Source organism: Zea mays, chromosome 6 (assembly GCF_902167145.1).
Source record: "Zea mays cultivar B73 chromosome 6, Zm-B73-REFERENCE-NAM-5.0, whole genome shotgun sequence".
Lineage (NCBI taxonomy): Eukaryota > Viridiplantae > Streptophyta > Magnoliopsida > Poales > Poaceae > Zea > Zea mays.
In genome coordinates, this window is record NC_050101.1 from 165,816,995 (window position 1) to 165,836,949 (window position 19,955).

The window sequence follows — 19,955 nt, forward strand, 5'->3', positions numbered from 1 at the left end:
TTGTTTTTATATAGGGTCAGGCGATTCTCTTTTCTTGGATATATATATAGCAAATGATGTTTTGGATATTTGCGCTGTTGGGATATGACAATTTGCTAATTTTCTAGGAGGGATGGCTAAGTTTGCAGACGTCCTCTGTGCAGTTACACTACTTGTGTTGCTCCCCTGCTCGGATGTTGCATTGGGGCAGACTACTGACCCTTCCGAGGGTAATTTCTATCTGCCATATGTTAATTTGTGAGAACGTTTGAAACTCTGCAAGTTAATGAATGGTTTATTCCCATAATGTAGTCAATGGGCTCAGGGCTATCAAGGGACGATTAGTTGATCCTATGCAAAACCTTATGAATTGGAATAGGGGAGATCCGTGCAGGTCAAATTGGACAGGAGTCTTCTGCCACAAAGTGAATGATGATACATTTCTTCATGTGACAGAATTGTACGATCAGCACTTCTATTTTATTTGTTCATCATATTTTGTTTTTTTCTATCCATTTGTCTTGGTTACCATGTTGCTCTTGTTGAATAAAAATCAACAGTCACTATTATTATCAAAGGTAGTTTTTACGGTCAAATGCCAACTTCATCCGACTCCGCAAGGGAATTTTTTTCCTGCATTTACACATAAATCCAACTGTAACATGAACTGCCTTGGTTGACAATTGTCCAATCATAAAAACATGAAACATCAGTCCTGTGAGTTGTATCAGACTAAGTTTACAAATCCTAGCACCATTGCTCTCTGGCTTCTTTTCTAAGGCATTTGTTTTGCTTGAAATATTATTGGTTTTGTAAAGTTTGTTTATTTTATTACATCAGCACGATATGGAATATAACAACCCAGTAACTCATTAAGGCCTTGTTTGGTTATTTTAATTCCATGTGAATTGGAGTGGATTGGGTGGGATTGAGACGTATTTTGACTTGTTATGCATTTAAAACGACTTAATCCCACCCAATCCACATGGTTTAGCATCAAAACAAACAAGCCCTAAGTCGTTTCTGTGTAAGTTAATGAATGGTTTATTCCCATAGCTGTTCCTAATACCATTTTTTTATCTCTATACAGGCAGTTATTTAAGAGGAATCTCTCAGGAACTCTGGCACCAGAGGTCAGCCTTTTATCTCATCTGAAAACACTGTAAGTATTACTCTAAAATTCAAACTTCCTCTCTTTTTTTAGTTCTCCTGCATTTTGTAAATTTAAACTTTTCTAATTTCCATTCACTATCTTTTCAATACGTGCATAAAATCATGGTGCTTTGCTAGCAAGTTTTCGAGCACAATTTTGATTCCTTATTTCATTGTTTTGAGCAGAATTTTGTTCTTGATTCCTTTTCTTTGAGGCAACATTTATTCTTGATTCTTAAGCTATTCAACTAAATGATGTGTTTCTTGAAGGGATTTTATGTGGAACAACTTAACTGGTAGCATCCCAAAGGAAATAGGCAACATCACTACGCTCAAACTTATGTAAGTTTTCTTTTTCTATTATTTTTCTTACCTCATTAAATTATTCAGCATGTCTCAACCTCATAATGCACACAACAACATCAGTTCAACATTACCAGTTCTAATTTATGAACATTTCTCCACAATATCTGTGTTAAATAACATTGATATAGTTATTTTCATGCCTTTTGCAGACTTTTGAATGGCAATCAACTCTCTGGTATTTTACCTTATGAGATCGGTAACCTTCAAAGTTTAAACAGATTACAGGTTGACCAAAACCAATTGTCCGGCCCCATACCTAAATCATTTTCCAATTTAAGAAGTGTGAAACGTCTGTAAGAATTGTTTATTTCCATTGTCTATTTGTCTCTCTGTTTTTCAGTTTCATCTGTACTTATTTCTAACCTCAACCATCCTATTCATTTTAGTCATATGAACAATAATTCGTTAAGTGGGGCCATCCCGTCTGAACTTTCCACATTGCCTCTTCTTCTTCACCTGTATGTGGAACTCTACTTGTTTCCCGATTTTCTTCTTCTGCAAATAAAAAAAATGAAATATTAAATTACTCTTCATTCTCATACTTTGATGCAACCTTGCAGGCTTGTTGACAATAACAACCTATCTGGACCTCTCCCTCCAGAATTTGCTGAAGCGCCTGCCATGAAAATATTGTACGTACCTAAATTTTCTTGCGATGGGTTTGTATTTATCCCACTGAAATCAGAATAAAATTGCTTATCATATAAACGTATAACTATTTCTGACATTCATATCATTCTGTTTCTACTAGTCAGGCTGATAACAATAACTTCAGTGGAAGTTCCATCCCTACTACATATAACAACATATCCACACTACTAAAGCTGTAAGAATGGATTTTTTCTATTATTCTTTTGTTTTTTTATCCTTTCTCCTTTATTATATGAAAATTAAAAGATGTGAATATCTTTTGTTAATCATACATCATATAAAAAATTAGTTTAGCCTCTACTCAAAATGTAATTGCAACCATCCATGGTTCCAACATCCAGCTTCCATAGCCTAAACTTACTCAGAATTAAAAGACCTGAGGAGAATATTTCTTGTATTACCAGGAGTCTTAGAAATTGCAGCTTGCAAGGAGATATTCCAGATTTGAGTAGCATACCTCAACTTGGCTATTTGTGAGTACATCTCAGTTTTAGTTCCCAATTAATGTATTTTAGCATTATGACTATCGATTGTTGCTATGAACTTGGCTCTTCGAACAGTTTAAATTTTTTTTAAAAATATTAAGATTAGTGTGGTTTTCAAGAGTGTTTTGGTACAACCTCTTGAGAAAGTTTGGGCTGCACAGCTTATCCCCTCAGCAAGCGGAGACTTCCTTTTTTGGCTGGTGGGAGAGATCTCCGGCTCAGGTCCTCAGTCTGGAAAAGAAAGGATTGGATTCTCTTATTGCCTTAGGGGCCTAGATGATCTAGAATCATAGGATTGGATTCTCTTATCCCCTCAGCAAGCGGTGGTGTTTGATGGCAGGACCCCTTGTATCTCCTTCCTCCTTCAGGCTGCTGGTGAGGAAAGGGAGAAATGGCAGATGGCTGGTGCCAAAGGTCTTTCCTTCTTGGCCGGCCAAGCTTCCTAGCTCCTAGGGCTGTGGTTTTTTAGTTTTGATCTTTATGGATAGTTTTGTGAATGCCTGCTTCTGGCCTCCATAAGGAGTGTGTTGTATCTGGGTCCTTTCTACACCCCCCCCCCCCCCCCCCCCCCCTATCCCCTCTACTTTAATATATGGGTGCACAGTTCTCCTGCGCTCTTTTCGAAAAAAAGATTAGTGTGGTTTTATCCCTTTTCAATAGGCACCCAACTTTTCAGTTCACACAGTTCAGGACATGTCTTATGTCTTAATAACTCTCAGATTCATGTTTCAGGGATATTAGCTGGAACCAGTTGACAGGATCTATACCAACTAATAAGCTCGCTTCCAATATCACTACAATGTATGTAATTAAGATAACGTTTGTCTATTTTCGTTAATCATCGATCTCATTCTAGTTATGTGGCAGTGATTTGTCGCACAACATGCTCAATGGAACTATCCCACAGAACTTCTCAGGGCTCCCCAAGCTTCAGATATTGTAAGTGTAACTTGGTAAACAGTCTTCAACGGCCTTTTGCATTGAACATGGATATGATTTCTTTTGCATATGGTTCTGTTTATTTTCACTGCAAATATGTGAACTTTGTTTACGTAATATCTAGTGAAGAGATTACAAATACTTCTGTTTGTAATCTCCTTATAACTGGATTCAAATTTGTAATCATTTTATCTAGATCAGTATAAATCGCGAGTCGTATCAGTTAGCTTATAAAAAATTATTTGAAAATAAGAATACATATGTAAAGCTTTACAAGCTGTCATATATTTTTATTATTTTTCGTTCTTAAATCACTTAAACTTTATTTTGCAGGTCACTTGAGGATAATTATCTAAATGGTTCTGTTCCCTCGACAATCTGGAATGGCATCGAGCTTACTGGAAATAGAAGCCTTATTCTGTATGAATTTTTTCTGCAGAAGTAACTCTTTTCAGATCTAATAACTGTACATATGTAATAATATTTTCATAATAACACAGAGACTTCCAAAACAATTCTCTCAAGACAATTCCGGACACATTTGATCCTCCCCCAAATACCACTGTAATGTATGTTCTCATACATTTATGCTATGCATTTCAATATTCACCTCCACATCAATAATATATATAGTCCCTGTGCATATTGAATTGCGATTATGCACCTTTCTTTAATGGATGCAGTATTAATTGATATGTATATTCTGTCCTAGAGCTGTACAGACCTCCTTTTTCCCTTTGAGACCAAGCTTTGTATCTATGTAACAGTGAGACTATGTTTTAAGTATTTGACGACAGGTCTTCATATCCTATACTTGAATCATTATGCATGTGTGAAAATCATAACTATAAGATTGCACTTTTCTCAGTGGCAAATAAAATTTTTCCAATTCCCTTTTGAGCAACCTTTTCATGCAATGGATAGTTATCACCACCGCTGTCATTTTTGGCAGGCTATATGGAAACCCTGTGTGTGGGGGTACGAATGGATCTCTGATAACCAACCTGTGCCAACCCATGTCAGTAAACATGCAAACATCGCAAAATGAACATGGCTCTAGTTGTCAACCTTGTCCTGCGGATAAAAATTATGAGTACAATCCATCATCACCACTAACTTGCTTTTGTGCGGTGCCACTTGGAGTCGGACTTCGTCTGAAGAGTCCAGGAATCACAGATTTTCGTCCCTATGAAGATGACTTTGAGATCAACTTAACCTCTTTATTGCAACTGTTTCGGTATCAGTTAAGTATTGAACGCTACATATGGGAGGTTGGTCCAAGGCTAAATATGCACATGAAGTTATTTCCAAGTAATTCAAGTCTATTCAGTATATCTGAGATTGTGCAACTCAGACATGTACTTGCTGCCTGGGAAATTACCCTTTCAGATGTATTTGGTCCATATGAGCTTCTCAACTTCACACTAGGTTCTTATGCAGATGGTATGTATTCATTTTGAAGATGTTAATTCTATTATTCAAACTATGTGCTGCTATTAACTTGTTTTTAGTTTTCCTGCAATGAAAAAGTACAGTCGTAGGACTTCAGGGGAGTTTCTGTGTTTTATTTCGTGAAATTATTTGGATCATTACAATAGCTTTTTGTATTGCATTTCTGTTAGCTTGATTAGCACCATATAGTATAACTAGTTAGTTGCCCGTGCGTTGCGATGGTACACGAACACCGCTGGTAAAAGCATTAATAGTAATTAATTTTGGATCATTTCATGAGATGTAATCTCCCGACAGGAGGAAAAGGAGGAAAGACTCATTCATTTTTTATTCATCAATTAGAACAAAGTAGAAGAAGCAACTAAACACCATACATGTTCATATATCAAACACATATATTGTCTAATAGCTACACCTGTGATCAACAAGATGTTATTAATCAATTACGAGACTTCCTATGGATACGCGATGTGTCAATACTAATACGCTATTTTTTCCTCAAAAACAATGATAACCAACGTCGCCGGTATGGGGGAGGTGAGGCTGGGGTTGGACTTGAGCATGATCTGCTCGAGCGAGGACGACGACGTGAATAGCGCGGGCGACAGCTCGACGGGGGCCTGGGCGGCACCGAAACAGACGAAGATGGAGAGCGTCCGGAGGTGCGGTAGGCCGCGCAGCGAGGCAGGGTCGAGCCTGGCCCCGGGCCTGCAGGGCGGGGTGGCGACGTCGGGGCCCAGGTGGAGGCGGGTGGCGCGGAGCACGCGCACGTCGTCGGGCGCAAGCTCGCACTGTAGGCTTGGCCATGGCGTGTCGGTGCAGGGCCGCGGGTGGAGCTGCGGCCACGCCGGATCGCCGAGGAGGTCCGCCATCACCCGGAAGATGGCCGCCAGCTCCAGCTCCGGGGATTGCGGGTGACGGGGATCGCAGTTGGGAGGGTGAGGAGGGCGCGATGGGGAGCGGAGCAGAGGGGGAGGATGTCGGGGGTGTGGGGGGAGGGGGCAGAACCGTGCACCGTGAACGTCTACATTGTAGTCTTAAGTAGTAGTAAAGATGGTTGGCTGGTTGCATGCAACAAAACAGCATATGTTACTTCCTTCAAAATTAAAACATGTAGAAATCCAAATGATAAATTATAGCATTTGCTTTTTATAGTGATAGGTTGATCTTGATGGCAATTAATTTTTCCTTGAATTATACTTCATTGAATTTATGTCCACTCACTTGCTCAATTAATCATCTATTGGTGTGTAAAAATATTCTATTTATCACATTTTGCAGAATTTCCAAATGCAGTGTCAACAGGTTTAAGTAAGGCTGCACTGGGCAGTATCTTTGCTAGCACAATTGCTGGCGCTATTTTACTTTCTGTGGTAGCTACCACCCTTATAGTGAGAAGGCGTTCAAGACACAGAGCTGTCTCAAAACGTTCATGTAAGTCATTTATATTTGGTTGTATGAGTGACCTTTTAGCTGTGTAGTACATAGCTCGTCCAAGAGAAAGGGTCTGAAGATGCATATCATGCTGTTTGCAGTGTCAAGGTTTTCTGTCAAAGTTGATGGCGTTAGATGTTTCACATTTGAAGAAATGGCTATAGCAACAAATAATTTTGATCTATCAGCCCAAGTTGGCCAAGGAGGTTACGGCAAAGTCTACAAGGGAATTCTAGGCGATGGAGCACTTGTAGCAATCAAACGAGCACACCAGGATTCCCTTCAAGGTTCAAGGGAGTTCTGCACGGAGATAGAGCTACTATCAAGATTGCATCATCGCAATTTGGTTTCATTGGTTGGCTATTGCGATGAAGAGGATGAGCAGGTGGAACCTTTTGGTTTTAATTATATATGTAGAAAATATAGTTCGTCAGCATCCCTGAACTGCTCCTCAAATCTCGTTTTGCAGATGCTGGTTTATGAATTCATGTCAAATGGCACTTTACGTGATCATCTTTCTGGTAAGTAATTGGAGAGATCCATTCTCAGGTATTTGGACATTTTCTCTTTCTTAAATCTTATGCTAATTAAAGCACCTCTTCTTTTTTCCCCGTCATTTGCCAACCACAGCCAAGTCCAAGAGACCTCTAAGTTTTGGTTTGAGGTTGAAAATCGCATTGGGTGCTGCAAAGGGAATTTTGTATCTACATACTGAAGCAGATCCACCTATATTCCACCGTGATGTTAAGGCCAGCAACATTCTGTTGGACTCCAAATTCGTTGCAAAGGTAGCCGATTTTGGTCTCTCGAGGCTTGCTCCAGTGCCAGATGTCGAAGGGACATTGCCAGCTCACGTATCCACTGTTGTCAAGGGCACCCCAGTAAGTGTCAGACTGCCAATCACGTCGACAATGTCAAAATTACCATGCTTTCTTTTTTTAGCAGTAATATATCACTGCTGTTTTGGCAGGGCTATCTTGATCCGGAATACTTCCTAACTCACAAACTGACCGACAAGAGTGATGTTTACAGCCTGGGTGTCGTGTTCCTTGAAATGTTAACTGGTATGAAACCAATTGAGCATGGTAAAAACATAGTGAGAGAGGTATGCACTTCTTCAGCCATGGATACATTACACTTTTAAAGGACGGCCAGTTCTCTCAAAAAGTAAAAAATGTCAGCTGAAACCAGTTGAAAATCCATAAGCTTAGACTGTGTTATTATCGACTTGTGCTTGCTGTCAGTAAAAAAAAACAAGCACATATGTAATGAAGAACTGCATGTTCCTATTCCTGTAGGTAAACTCAGCTTGCCAGTCGGGCGCAGTTTCTGGAATAATCGATGGCCGGATGGGCTTATACCCCCCAGAATGCATCAAGAGGTTCTTATCACTAGCAACCAAGTGTTGCCAGGATGAAACTGATGACAGGCCTTCCATGTGGGAGATTGTCAGAGAACTTGAGCTCATCTTGAGGATGATGCCTGAAGAGGACCTGATTCTGCTGGAAACCTCAGAAACAGACTCGACCGATGTCAGTAAGTCGTTGTCATCTTCAGCGACCAGGACCCTCTTCGTCTCGTCACAGGCCTCTGGGAGTCTTGATGCGAGCAGCGGCATGATCTCTGGAAGAGTAACTCCCCGGTAGGCATGGTGTAATACTTGTGAATATGCAAGTTTGTTCTGTAACATTATAGGCTTACCACTCCTAGGACCTGTCTTTTATGAATTATTCATATTCAGCCGAACGTACAGTAGATAATAGCTTATGATACACTGGAACATAGCTGGCATTGCATTCTTTACCTTTCTAATATGTTAATCTGCTTTCTGTAAGGTAGCGTTTGGTTCCAGACCCAGTTTGGGATGGAACAGCTCCATAGCTCCATCTCCGGGAGTGGCTCCATACTAAAGATTTTGGAGAGCCAAATGGTTCAACATTTGAGCATAATTTTCCATTTTTAGAACTGCTCTGTCCTATATGGAACTGATCTAAACAACAACAAATTAGGAGCGGAGTGACTCTGTCCCACGTTAGCATTTGGTTTCAGAGCTAATTGGGATGGAACGGTTCTGTTCCCGGGAGCAGCTCCGTCCGGAATATTCTGGAGAGCTAAATGGTTCAACATTTTAGCATAATTTTCTGTTTTTAGAACTACTCCATCCTATATGGAACCAATCCAAACAACAACAAATTAGGAACGAAGCGGCTCCGTACTTCGGCAACTTTGAGTGCTCACATGTTTAAGGTCAATTCTTTGTTTAGAAGTAACAAGGTTTTTTTTATAGAATCTAGAATCTAAAACGGCTAGGTTTCTGATAGGCCTATACTAAGAGACACATAGGAACCATAATTGTCGGCGTTTCGAGACAGGGGGGTCCCAAAGCCGACGAGTGAGTGTGCTGCGTGCCCCAGCCCAGATGGGTCGAGCGCGTGGGCGAGCGTGAAGGGGGGAGAGGCGAGGTGGCCGGAGTCGAGCGTGAGAGAGGTGGAAGTCCCGCGGCCTTCGTGTTCGTCCCGCGCCCAGGTCGGGTGCGCTTGTAGTAGGGGGGTTACAAGCGTCCACGCGGGTGAGGGAAGCGAGCGGCCCCAAGAGAGCGCCTGTCCCGTCCTCGGTCCCGCGCGGCCAACCTTCTCTAAGAAGGCCCTGGTCCTCCCTTTTATAGTCGTAAGGAGAGGATCCAGGTGTACAATGGGGGGTGTAGCAGAGTGCTACGTGTCTAGCGGAGAGAGAACTAGCGCCCTAGGTACATGCCAATGTGGCAGCCGGAGAGGTCTTGGCACCTTGCTGGCGTGATGTCGTGGCTGTCGGAGGTGCGACGGAGCCTGGCGGAGGGACAGCTGTTGGAGCGGTCGAGTCCTTGCTGACGTCGCCCTGCTTCCGTAAGAGAGCTGGGGGCCGCCGTCGTCACAGAGCTTGTGGAGCGCCATCATTGCCCATCCGGCGGAGCTGGCCGGATGGGACGCCGGTCTTGTTCTCCGTGACCCGAGTCGATTCGGGGTAGGACGATGATGGCGCTTCCTGTTGACGTGGCGGGTCTGTGCCCTAGGCAGGGTGACGTGGGGGCTCCTCCGAAGCCGAGGTTGAGTCTGTCTTCTGTTGCCGAGGCCGAGTCCGAGCCATGGGGTCGGGCGAGGCGGAGGTCGTTCGGCCGAGGCCAGGGCGGAGTCCGAGCCCTGGGGTCGGGCGAGGCGGAGTTTCGTCGTCTTCCGGGTCTTAGCCCGAGTCCGAGCCCTGGGGTCGGGTGGAGCGGAGTTCGCCGTCTTCCGGGTCTTAGCCCGAGTCCGAGCCCTGGGGTCGGGCGGAGCGGAGTTCGCCGTCTTCCGGGTCTTAGCCCGAGTCCGAGCCCTGGGGTCGGGCGGAGCGGAGTTCGCCGTCTTCCGGGTCTTAGCCCGAGTCCGAGCCCTGGGGTCGGGCGGAGCGGAGTTCGCCGTCTTCCGGGTCTTAGCCCGAGTCCGAGCCCTGGGGTCGGGCGGAGCGGAGTTCACCGTCTTCCGGGTCTTAGCCCGAGTCCGAGCCCTGGGGTCGGGCGGAGCGGAGTTCGCCGTGGTGCCTTTGGCAAGGCCTGACTGTCTGTCAGACTCACTCTGTCGAGTGGCACCGCAGTCGGAGTGGCGCAGGCGGCGCTGTCCTTCTGTCAGACTGGTCAGTGGAGCGGTGGAGTGACGGCGGTCACGTCGGCTCTGCCGGGGGGGGGGGGGGCGTGTCAGGATAAAGGTGTCAGGCCACCTTTGCGTTAAATGCTCCTGCAACTCGGTCAGTCGGTGTGGCGATTTAGTCAGGGTTGCTTCTGAGCGAAGCCAAGGCCTCGGGCGAGCCGGTGATGTGTCCGCCGTAAAAAAGGGGGGGCCTCGGGCGAGACGGAAGTCTCTCGAGGTCGGCTGCCCTTGGCCGAGGCTAGGCTCGGGTGAAGCGTGATCGAGTCACTCGTGCGGACTGATCCCTGACTTAATCGTACCCATCAGGCCTTTGCAGCTTTATGCTGATGGGGGTTACCAGCTGAGAATTAGGCGTCTTGAGGGTACCCCTAATTATGGTCCCCGACAGTAGCCCCCGAGCCTCGAAGGGAGTGTTAGCACTCGCTTGGAGGCTTTCGTCGCACTTTTTTGCAAGGGGACCAGCCTTTCTCGGTTGCATTTTGTTCCGGTGGGTGCGCGCGAGCGCACCCGCCGGGTGTAGCCCCCGAGGCCTCGGAGGAGTGGTTACACTTCTTCGAGGTCTTAATACCTTGCGTAATGCTTCGGCTGGTCTGGTCGTTCCCTCATGCGAACTGGCCGTAGCCCGGGTGCACGGTCGGGGCCCAAGCTCTCGGGCTGGTATGTTGACGCTGTCAACGGTTTGGCCGGAGCCGGTTTTTGCGAGAGCAGCCCCCGAGCCTCTGCACAGGGCGAGAGGACGATCAGGGACAGACTCGGCTTTTTACATACGCCCCTACGTCGCCTTTCCGCAAGGAGGAGGGGGGGAGTGCGCCATGTTACCCTCGATGGGCACCGAACATGGTGTCTCCGGTGAGCTGCAAGCGGGTAATCCGAGTGGACGTCCGTGCCCCGTTCGTTGGGGGTCGGCTAGGGGCCCAGAGGCACGCCCAAAAGTACCTGCGGGTGATTTGCCGGACCCGGTCCCCTGGCGACGGGGTCCGAGGGCTCGATGCCTCCCTCCGATGGGATTCCATTACAAGATCGTTCCCGCTGGTCTCGGAAATGTCCTAGGGTACCTCGGGAGCGCAGCCCGAGCCTCGGTTATGTATCGAACGTACCCCTGGTCATCCCTCGCTCGGTGTCTGAGGCGACTGTGAACCCTTCGGGGGCCAGCCTTCGAACCCCTGATCAGTAATGGGCGCGGAGCCCGAGTAGCCTGAGGCGGCCATGGAACCCTTCGGGGGGCTGGCCTTCGAACCCCTGACCAGTAGTGGGTGTCGGGCCCACGCGATCTGAGGCGACTGTTGAACCCTTCGGAGGGCCAGTCTTCGAACCCCTGATCAGTAGGGGGGGGCTCGGAGCCCGGTTCCTTCGCGGAGAAGGATCCTTTTCGGGGTATCCCCCTTTCCCGGTCCCTGTTGCAAGAGATAGAGAAAGAGAAAAAAGGAAAGGGATACGAAATCGAACGACGTGGCGTACCTCTTTTTGACGCGGTTATTACGGCGAAGGCGAAGCGTCGCGCGCTTCTCCCGCCAGAGGCGCCGCGTGTCCCGCCGTGGAGTTAATGCGACGGGGCGAGTGGTTGGCGAGGCGGCCGTTGCGCGTGCGCGATCCGTTCGAGGAACGGGTCACGGGTGCACCGTCTTCACGCCGTGGGAGGAGGCTCTCTTGCTATCCCAGGATGAGACGTGAGCCTGGCTGACGACGTGTCTGCTGCGCCCGCCCGCCTGCCACCGCCATTACTGCCGGCCCACTTTCGGTCGCTTTGACCAACGCGCCAGGCTGGCGCTGCTGGGTCGCGTACCGGGTCGCCTCGAGTCGCGGCATAGGCTCCGCAACCGAAGAGGCGCGACGGTGGCACAAGTGGCGGTGCGGTCGCTTGCATGCAGCAACTGGCGCGCCGGTTGCTTGACGCGTGGGCCTGGGCTTCCAAGCTGGCGTGTCAGAAGTCGGAGAAGCGCGTCCACCTGGCGCGGTTGCATGCCGCCTGCATGGCTGCCCGCCCCTTCCGCCCGTTGGTCTGGGCAAAAGTGGGGGGTCACTCGTAACCGCTGGGCGGTCGTGCGCACCACGCGCGGTGGTTTGGCTTCTTCTGCCCTGAGCCGGTTTGCATGACATGCGGGACCCAGCCCCCGAGTCGCTGGGGAGGGCCTTGGAGCGCGTTGGAGAGGACTCAGCCCGTGGCGTCTGGGGGCGCACGTAGGGAGAGTTGCCTTTAAAAGGAGGGAGACTCCTTCCAGAAGGCAACCATGTCTTCTTCCTCCCTTATGCGTCGTGTCTTTCCATCTTCCAAGCCCCCGGATGGGGGGTATCCGCCGCCTTTCTGCCTCCTCGTTGGAGGAACGCAACTTCATGGGAGTTGGTACCTCTCAGCCATCGTTCGGCTTCAAGGATTTTCATCATGCAGCCCGGTTGCTCCCCTCCACCGGCGGTCACCCGAGATGGTGACCTCCGGCTTGATGGTGGGGGAAAGCGAGCCGGGCTGCGGCCTCTGCCCCTCCCTCAGCCTCAAGGATTTTCATCACCAGGGCTGGGGAGGGGAGTGCGCCGAGTTGAGGTCGGCCTTCCGTTGCTCCGCAGGCCTTCCCCCTCGGAGTGGGGTTGTTCGTACCTGTGGAGGGGGAACCGGAGTTCCGTTTGTAATGGCATCTCGAATGCCGGTGTGTTTGTTCATTGCGGCTGTCGGGGCCTGAACATGTATGTAATTTCGGCACGGAGCCGTGTTTTTTCGTCATTTTCGAGCACTAAGTCTCGCCTGTTGATTATCTGAACCGCTTTACCAAGCATGAGTCGCCCCGTGTCAAGGTGACGAGTGAGGTATCCGTATCCCGGAGGCGTAGGAATCTCTCGGCCCGTTCGGCCTTGTTGTCTGAGGCTCCTCTAGCTTAGTTAAAGAGGCCCCTCGGCCGCCCTTCGATGAGCCGAGGCCAGGGGTAGCGATATCAGTATGAACAGAGGCGGAGTTGGCTCGAGAATGGGAACCTGGTTGGCCGGAGCCTAGCCGTGTTGTCCGTCAGCGGAGCCGACACCAAAGTCGATCCGCCGAGGCCTCGGGTCGGGCTGGCGCCCTTGGAAGCCGGTTGGCCGAGGCCCCAGGGGTAACCGGCCGAGCCGCCTGCTCGGGCCGGATTCCCGGAGGGGTCCCTGGACCGCGTCGCCGTCCGAGGCTGGGTCGGACTTAGCTGAAGACGTCGTCGATGCCGAGGGTGCTACGGCTCCCTTCAGCGTGAAGACCCGAGTCTGCAGGATCAGATCGTCTTGTAGCGTGTGCCTTCTGCGGCCGCCGAGGCCAGAAAACACACCCTCGCCGTGCTTGCGAAGCTGCGTCTTTTTTCCTCTTGTTTCGAGCATCTGGACTCTGTCGGTAACAGGGATGTTTGTGTGAGCGAGAGTTGCTTCTCGCGGAAGGGACGAGTGAGGTATCCGTATCCCAGAGGCGTGGGAATCCCTCGGCTCGGTCGGCCTTGCCGCTTACGCGTACTTTCACCCGTCCATGAGGCCCTGTCCCCGACTTAGTCGAGAAAGCTTGAAGGACTGCTTCGGCAGGAGAGCTTCCGAACGTGAAGACTTGTTCGGTCCACGGAGTCGCTTTATCCGAGCGCGAGTTACTTATCGCAGAAGGTGATGAGTGAGGTATCCGTATCCCGGAGGCGTAGGAGTCCCTCGGCTCGGTCAGCCTTGGCTGCTTACGTGTACTCCGTCGTTTCCAGGATCCGCTTTCCGAAGTAGTCAAGAAGCACGAAAGTAATCCTGCTAAAAAGAGATCCTTTTTCGAGGAAAAATTCGACGCAGAGGGGGTTTCTCCCCTTTTAGCCCCCGAGGGAGGGTCGGGCTTTGCCGGGGCTAGGCCGACCCTTCCTTGACGACTAAACTTTGCGTAGGTGCGAGGTATATGAACAACTTGGAAACATCTTAAGGGTAGAAGCGACGTAGCTGTTTGATGTTCCAGGCGTTGCCGTATATCTCGCCTTGATTGTTGGCCAGCTTGTATGTTCCGGGCTTCAGAATTTTGGCGATGACGAATGGCCCTTCCCAGGGGGGCGTGAGCTTGTGCCTCCCTCGGGCGTCTTGCCGCAGCCGAAGCACCAGATCGCCCACCTGGAGGTCTCGGGACCGGACCCCTCGGGCGTGGTAGCGTCGCAGGGACTGCTGGTACCGCGCCGAGTGTAGTAAGGCCCTGTCCCGAGCCTCCTCCAGCTGGTCCAGTGATTCTTCTCGGCTAGCTTGGTTGCTTTGATCGGTGTAGGCCCTCATCCTCGGGGAGCCGTATTCTAGGTCAGTGGGCAAGATAGCTTCAGCCCCGTAGACCAGGAAAAACGGCGTGAAACCCGTGGCACGACTCGGCGTCGTCCTTAGGCTCCATACCACCGAGGGGAGTTCCTTCATCCACCGCTTGCCGAACTTGTTGAGGTCGTTGTAGATCCGAGGCTTGAGCCCTTGTAGAATCATGCCGTTGGCACGCTCTACTTGCCCATTCGACATGGGATGAGCCACGGCGGCCCAGTCCACCCGGATATGGTGATCCTCGCAAAAATCCAAGAATTTTTTGCCGGTGAACTGGGTGCCGTTGTCGGTGATGATAGAGTTCGGGACCCCGAAGCGATGGATGATGTTGGTGAAGAATGCCACCGCCTGCTCGGACCTGATGCTGTTCAGAGGTCGGACCTCGATCCACTTGGAGAATTTGTCGATGGCGACCAGCAGGTGCGTGTAGCCCCCGGGCGCCTTCTGCAAGGGACCGACGAGGTCCAGACCCCATACGGCGAGGGGCCAGGTGATGGGTATCGTCTGCAGAGCCTGAGCGGGCAGGTGGGTCTGCTTCGCATAGAATTGGCACCCTTCGCAGGTGCGGACAATTCTAGTGGCGTCAGCCACCGCCGTTGGCCAGTAGAAGCCTTGCCGGAAAGCATTCCCGACAAGGGCTCGGGGCGCCGCGTGGTGGCCGCAAGCCCCCGAGTGTATTTCTTGCAGCAGTTCCCGACCTTCGGCGATGGAGATGCATCGCTGGAGGATGCCCGAGGGGCTGCGATGGTAGAGCTCCTCTTCATCGCCCAGCAAGACGAACGACTTGGCGCGTCGCGCTACCCGCCGAGCCTCGACTTGGTCGGGGGGTAGCTCTCCTCGATGGAGATATTGCAGGTACGGGGCCTGCCAATCTCGATCAGGTGTGGCCCCGCTCTGCTCTTCCTCGACGTCCAGTGCCTCGCCCTCGGGGGCCGAGGGTACCTTGGGCTGAGCCGAGGGTACCTCGGGCTGAGCCGAGGGTGCCTCGGGCCGTGCTGAGGGCGCCTCGGCTTGAGCCGAGGGTGCCTCGGGCTCGGGCGCGTCGTCGATCTTGACAGAGGGTCGATGCAGATCCCGGGAGAAGACGTCCGGGGGACCGTCGTTCGCCCCGAGGCTATTTTAGCCAGCTCGTCTGCGGTTTCGTTGTAGCGCCGAGCGATGTGGTTGAGCTCGAGCCCGAAGAACTTGTCTTCCAGGCGCCGAACCTCGTCGCAGTAGGCCTCCATCTTCGGGTCGCGGCAGTGGGAGTTCTTCATGACTTGGTCGATGACGAGCTGCGAATCGCCGCGGGCGTCGAGGCGTCTGACCCCTAGCTCGATGGCGATCCGCAACCCGTTGACCAGAGCTTCGTACTCGGCCACATTGTTGGACGCCGGGAAATGGAAGCGCAGCACGTAGCGCAGGTGCTTTCCAAGGGGCGAGATGAAGAGCAGGCCCGCGTCGGCTCCTGTCTTCATCAGCGACCCGTCGAAAAACATGGTCCAGAGCTCCGGTTGGATCGGAGCCGTCGGCAACTGGGTGTCAACCCATTCGGCTACGAAGTCCGCCAACACCTGGGACTTGATGGCCTTCCGAGGGGCGAACGAGATCGTTTCGCCCATGATTTCCACCGCCCACTTTGCGATCCTGCCCGAGGCCTCTCGGCATTGGATGATCTCCCCCAGGGGGAAGGATGACACCACAGTTACCGGATGAGACTCGAAGTAGTGTCGCAGCTTCCGCCTTGTCAGGATCACAACATATAGCAGCTTTTGAACTTGTGGGTAGCGGATCTTGGTCTCGGACAGCACTTCGCTGACGAAGTAGACCGGCCTCTGAACGGGCAATGCATGCCCTTCCTCTTGCCTCTCGACCACAATCGCGGCGCTAACCACCTGAGTGGTCGCGGCGACGTAGACCAAGAGGGCTTCTCCATCCGCCGGGGCACCAAGACAGGCGCCTTCGTAAGGAGCGCCTTCAGGTTGCCGAGGGCTTCCTCGGCCTCAGGGGTCCAAGCGAAACACTCGGCCTTCCTTAAGAGGCGGTACAGAGGCAGACCTCTTTCGCCGAGGCGTGAGATGAAGCGGCTCAGGGCCGCGAGGCATCCCATGACCCTCTGTACACCTTTTAAGTCCTTGATGGGCCCCATGCTGGTGATGGCCGCGATCTTCTCCGGGTTGGCTTCGATGCCTCGCTCGGAGACGATGAACCCTAGGAGCATGCCTCGGGGCACCCCGAAGACACACTTCTCAGGATTGAGCTTGACTCCTTTCGCCTTGAGACATCGGAATGTCACTTCAAGGTCGGAGAGGAGGTCGGAAGCCTTCCTTGTCTTGACTACGATGTCATCGACGTAGGCCTCGACTGTGCGACCGATGTGTTCGCCGAACACATGGTTCATGCACCGCTGGTACGTCGCGCCCGCATTCCTCAAACCGAACGGCATGGTGACATAGCAGTACATGCCGAACGGCGTGATGAAAGAAGTCGCGAGCTGGTCGGACTCTTTCATCCGGATCTGGTGATACCCTGAGTAGGCATCGAGGAAGGACAGGGTTTCGCACCCAGCGGTGGAATCCACGATTTGATCGATGCGAGGCAGAGGGTAGGGAACCTTCGGACATGCTTTGTTGAGACCAGTGTAGTCTACACACATCCGCCATTTCCCCCCTTTCTTCCTCACAAGCACAGGGTTGGCAAGCCATTCGGGATGGAATACCTCTTTGATGAACCCTGCTGCCATTAGCTTGTGGATCTCTTCGCCAATCACTCTGCGGTTCTCCTCGTCGAATCGGCGCAGAGACTGCCTGACGGGTCGGGCTTCGGACCGAATATCCAGCGAGTGCTCGGCGACATCCCTCGGTATGCAGGGCATGTCCGAGGGACTCCACGCAAAGACGTCGGCGTTTGCGCGGAGAAAGTCGACGAGCACTGCTTCCTATTTGGGGTCGAGCCCGGAACCGATCCGGACCTGCTTGGTGGTGTCGCCGCTGGGGTCAAGAGGGACGGCCTTAACCGTCTCTGCTGGCTCGAAGTCATGGCGCTTCACGTCTGGCACCTCCTTGGAGAGGTTCTCCAGGTCGGCGATGAGGGCCTCGGACTCGGCGAGGGCCTCGGCGTACTCCACGCACTCCACGTCGCATTCGAACGCGTGTTTGTACGTGGGGCCGGCGGTGATGACCCCGTTGGGGCCCGGCATCTTGAGCTTCAGGTAGGTGTAGTTGGGGACAGCCATGAACTTCGCGTAGCATGGCCTCCCTAGTACGGCGTGGTAGGTTCCTCGGTACCCGACCACCTCGAACGTCAGGGTCTCCCTTCAGAAGTTGGAGGGCGTCCCGAAGCAGACGGGGAGGTCGAGTCGCCCGAGGGGCTGGACGCGCTTCCCAGGGATGATCCCGTGGAAGGGCGCAACGCCTGCTCGGACGGAGGACAGATCGATGCGCAGGAGCTTGAGGGTCTCGGCGTAGACGATGTTGAGGCAGCTGCCCCATCCATCAGGACCTTGGTGAGCCTGACATTGCCGACAACGGGGTCGACGACGAGCGGGTATTTCCCCGGGCTCGGCACATGGTCGGGGTGGTCGGCCTGGTCGAAGGTGATGGGCTTGTCGGACCAGTCTAGGTAGACTGGCGCCGCCACCTTCACCGAGCAGACCTCCCGGCGCTCTTGCTTGCGATGCCGAGCCGAGGCATTCGCCGCATGCCCTCCATAGATCATGAAGCAGTCGCGGACCTCGGGGAACTCTCCTGCTTGGTGATCTTCGTTCTTGTCGTCGTCGCGGGCCCTGCCACCCTCGGCGGGTGGCCCGGCCCTGTGGAAGTGACGCCGAAGCATAACGCACTCCTCGAGGGTGTGCTTGACGGGCCCCTGATGGTAGGGGCACGGCTCCTTGAGCATCTTGTCGAAGAGGTTTGCACCTCCGGGGGGCTTCCGAGGGTTCTTGTACTCGGCGGCGGCGACAAGGTCCGCGTCAGCGGCGTCGCGTTTCGATTCTTCTTGCCTTTCTTCTTGGCGCCGCGCGGAGCAGACGCCTCGGGAGCCTCTTCCGATGGGCGGCCCTGGGGCTGCTTGTCCTTTCGGAAGATAGCCTCGACCGCCTCCTGGCCAGAGGCGAACTTGGTGGCGATGTCCATCAGCTTGCTCGCCCTGGTGGGGGTCTTGCGACCCAGCTTGCTCACCAGGTCGCGGCAAGTGGTGCCGGCGAGGAACGCGCCGATGACATCCGAGTCGGTGATGTTGGGCAGCTCGGTGCGCTGCTTCGAGAATCGCCGGATGTAGTCCCGGAGCGACTCCCCCGGCTGTTGCCGGCAGCTTCGAAGGTCCCAGGAATTCCCGGGGCGCACGTATGTGCCCTGGAAATTGCCAGCGAAGGCTTGGACCAAGTCGTCCCAGTTGGAGATCTGCCCCGGAGGCAGGTGCTCCAACCAGGCGCGAGCAGTGTCGGAGAGGAACAGGGGGAGGTTACGGATGATGAGGTTGTCGTCGTCCGTCCCACCCAGTTGGCAGGCAAGGCGGTAGTCCGCGAGCCACAGTTCCGGTCTCGTTTCCCCCGAGTACTTCGTGATAGTAGTCAGGGGTCGGAACCGGGTCGGGAATGGCGCCCGTCGGATGGCCCGACTGAAGGCCTGCGGACCGGGTGGTTCGGGCGAGGGACTCCGATCCTCCCCGCTGTCGTAGCGCCCCCCACGCCTGGGGTGGTAGCCTCGGCGCACCCTTTCGTCGAGGTGGGCCCGACGGTCGCGTCGATGGTGCTCGTTGCCGAGGTGGCCCGGGGCCGCAGGCGCGGTGTTGCGCGTGCGCCCGGTGTAGACCGAGGCTTCCCGCATGAATCGGGAAGCCGCGGCATGAGGTTCCGAGGGATATCCTTGCCTCCGGGAGGCAGTGCTCTCGGCCCGTCGGGCCGCAGCGCCTTCCAGGAGATTCTTGAGCTCTCCCTGGATTCGCCGACCCTCGGTGGTTGATGGCTCCGGCATCGCGCGGAGGAGCATCGCTGCGGCTGCCAGGTTCTGACCAACCCCGCTGGATGCGGGCGGCGGCCTGACCCTGACATCGTTGGCGACGCGGTGCTGGAGACCTTGGGGCAGGTGACGTATTTCTCCGGCCAGGGGTTGGCCCGCCCATACCTGCCCGACGTCCCGACGGATCGGCTCAAGCACTCCTGTTCCCTCGTTGAGCCTGGCCTGCGCCTCGCGGACTTGCTCGAGTTGTGGGTCGTAACCCCCCGCCGGAGCGGGGACCACAGCTAGCTCCCGTGGGATGTCGGCGCGAGGCACCGGCCTAGGAAGATCACCGTCCTCCGGCATGCCGAGATGGTTGCCTTCGGAGGGATCCCCTAGCTCGATGTGGAAACATTCGCGGCTTGGGCCGCAGCTCTTGTCGCCAAGGCTGCGGCTTCCGTCGGAACAGTCGGATAGGCAGTAGTCACATGCGGTCATGAAGTCCCGCATGGCACTGGGGTTGCCAAGTCCGGAGAAATCCCAACAGACGCTGGGGTCGTCATCTTCCTCGGACCCAGAGGGCCCGTAGGTCGAGACGTCCGTCAGCCGGTCCCAAGGCGACCGTATACGAAACCCCAGTGGGGTTGCACTCGCCTCAA

General features: G+C 52.7%; 2 protein-coding genes across 9 annotated transcripts in view; one reads left to right on the top strand and one right to left on the bottom strand.

Annotated features, from left to right (window-relative positions):
* LOC118472262 (probable LRR receptor-like serine/threonine-protein kinase At1g06840) overlaps nucleotides 1–8,334 on the top strand; it is a 35,663-nt gene extending 27,329 nt beyond the window's left edge. For 4 of the 8 annotated variants that reach the window (XM_035960209.1, XM_035960208.1, XM_035960207.1 and 1 more), the window contains 20 exons: nucleotides 108–209; nucleotides 292–439; nucleotides 1,070–1,141; nucleotides 1,402–1,473; nucleotides 1,647–1,790; nucleotides 1,884–1,955; nucleotides 2,058–2,129; nucleotides 2,249–2,323; nucleotides 2,553–2,621; nucleotides 3,366–3,434; nucleotides 3,501–3,572; nucleotides 3,906–3,992; nucleotides 4,073–4,141; nucleotides 4,525–5,015; nucleotides 6,306–6,458; nucleotides 6,560–6,843; nucleotides 6,928–6,979; nucleotides 7,089–7,339; nucleotides 7,429–7,563; nucleotides 7,757–8,292. In XM_035960209.1, the coding sequence (XP_035816102.1) occupies nucleotides 113–209; nucleotides 292–439; nucleotides 1,070–1,141; nucleotides 1,402–1,473; nucleotides 1,647–1,790; nucleotides 1,884–1,955; nucleotides 2,058–2,129; nucleotides 2,249–2,323; nucleotides 2,553–2,621; nucleotides 3,366–3,434; nucleotides 3,501–3,572; nucleotides 3,906–3,992; nucleotides 4,073–4,141; nucleotides 4,525–5,015; nucleotides 6,306–6,458; nucleotides 6,560–6,843; nucleotides 6,928–6,979; nucleotides 7,089–7,339; nucleotides 7,429–7,563; nucleotides 7,757–8,104 (2,832 nt within the window). In that variant the 5' untranslated portion in view covers nucleotides 108–112 and the 3' untranslated portion in view covers nucleotides 8,105–8,292. Of the gene's footprint in view, nucleotides 1–107; nucleotides 210–291; nucleotides 440–1,069; nucleotides 1,142–1,401; nucleotides 1,474–1,646; nucleotides 1,791–1,883; nucleotides 1,956–2,057; nucleotides 2,130–2,248; nucleotides 2,324–2,552; nucleotides 2,622–3,365; nucleotides 3,435–3,500; nucleotides 3,573–3,905; nucleotides 3,993–4,072; nucleotides 4,142–4,524; nucleotides 5,016–6,305; nucleotides 6,459–6,559; nucleotides 6,844–6,927; nucleotides 6,980–7,088; nucleotides 7,340–7,428; nucleotides 7,564–7,756 lie in introns of all 8 variants that reach the window. The other 4 variants (XM_035960211.1, XM_035960206.1, XM_035960212.1 and 1 more) reach the window with 3 other exon arrangements.
* Nucleotides 5,279–5,896, bottom strand: LOC103630503 (receptor like protein 29-like). Its single transcript, XM_008651562.2, has one exon. The coding sequence runs from the start codon at nucleotides 5,894–5,896 to the stop codon at nucleotides 5,504–5,506; it is 393 nt and encodes a 130-aa protein (XP_008649784.1). The 3' UTR covers nucleotides 5,279–5,503.
* Nucleotides 8,335–19,955: the final 11,621 nt, after the last annotated feature.

Bases quoted from the DNA above. Each gene is read 5' to 3' on its own strand.
- LOC103630503 (XM_008651562.2), bottom strand. From the start codon at position 5,896: ATGGCGGACCTCCTCGGCGATCCGGCGTGGCCGCAGCTCCACCCGCGG.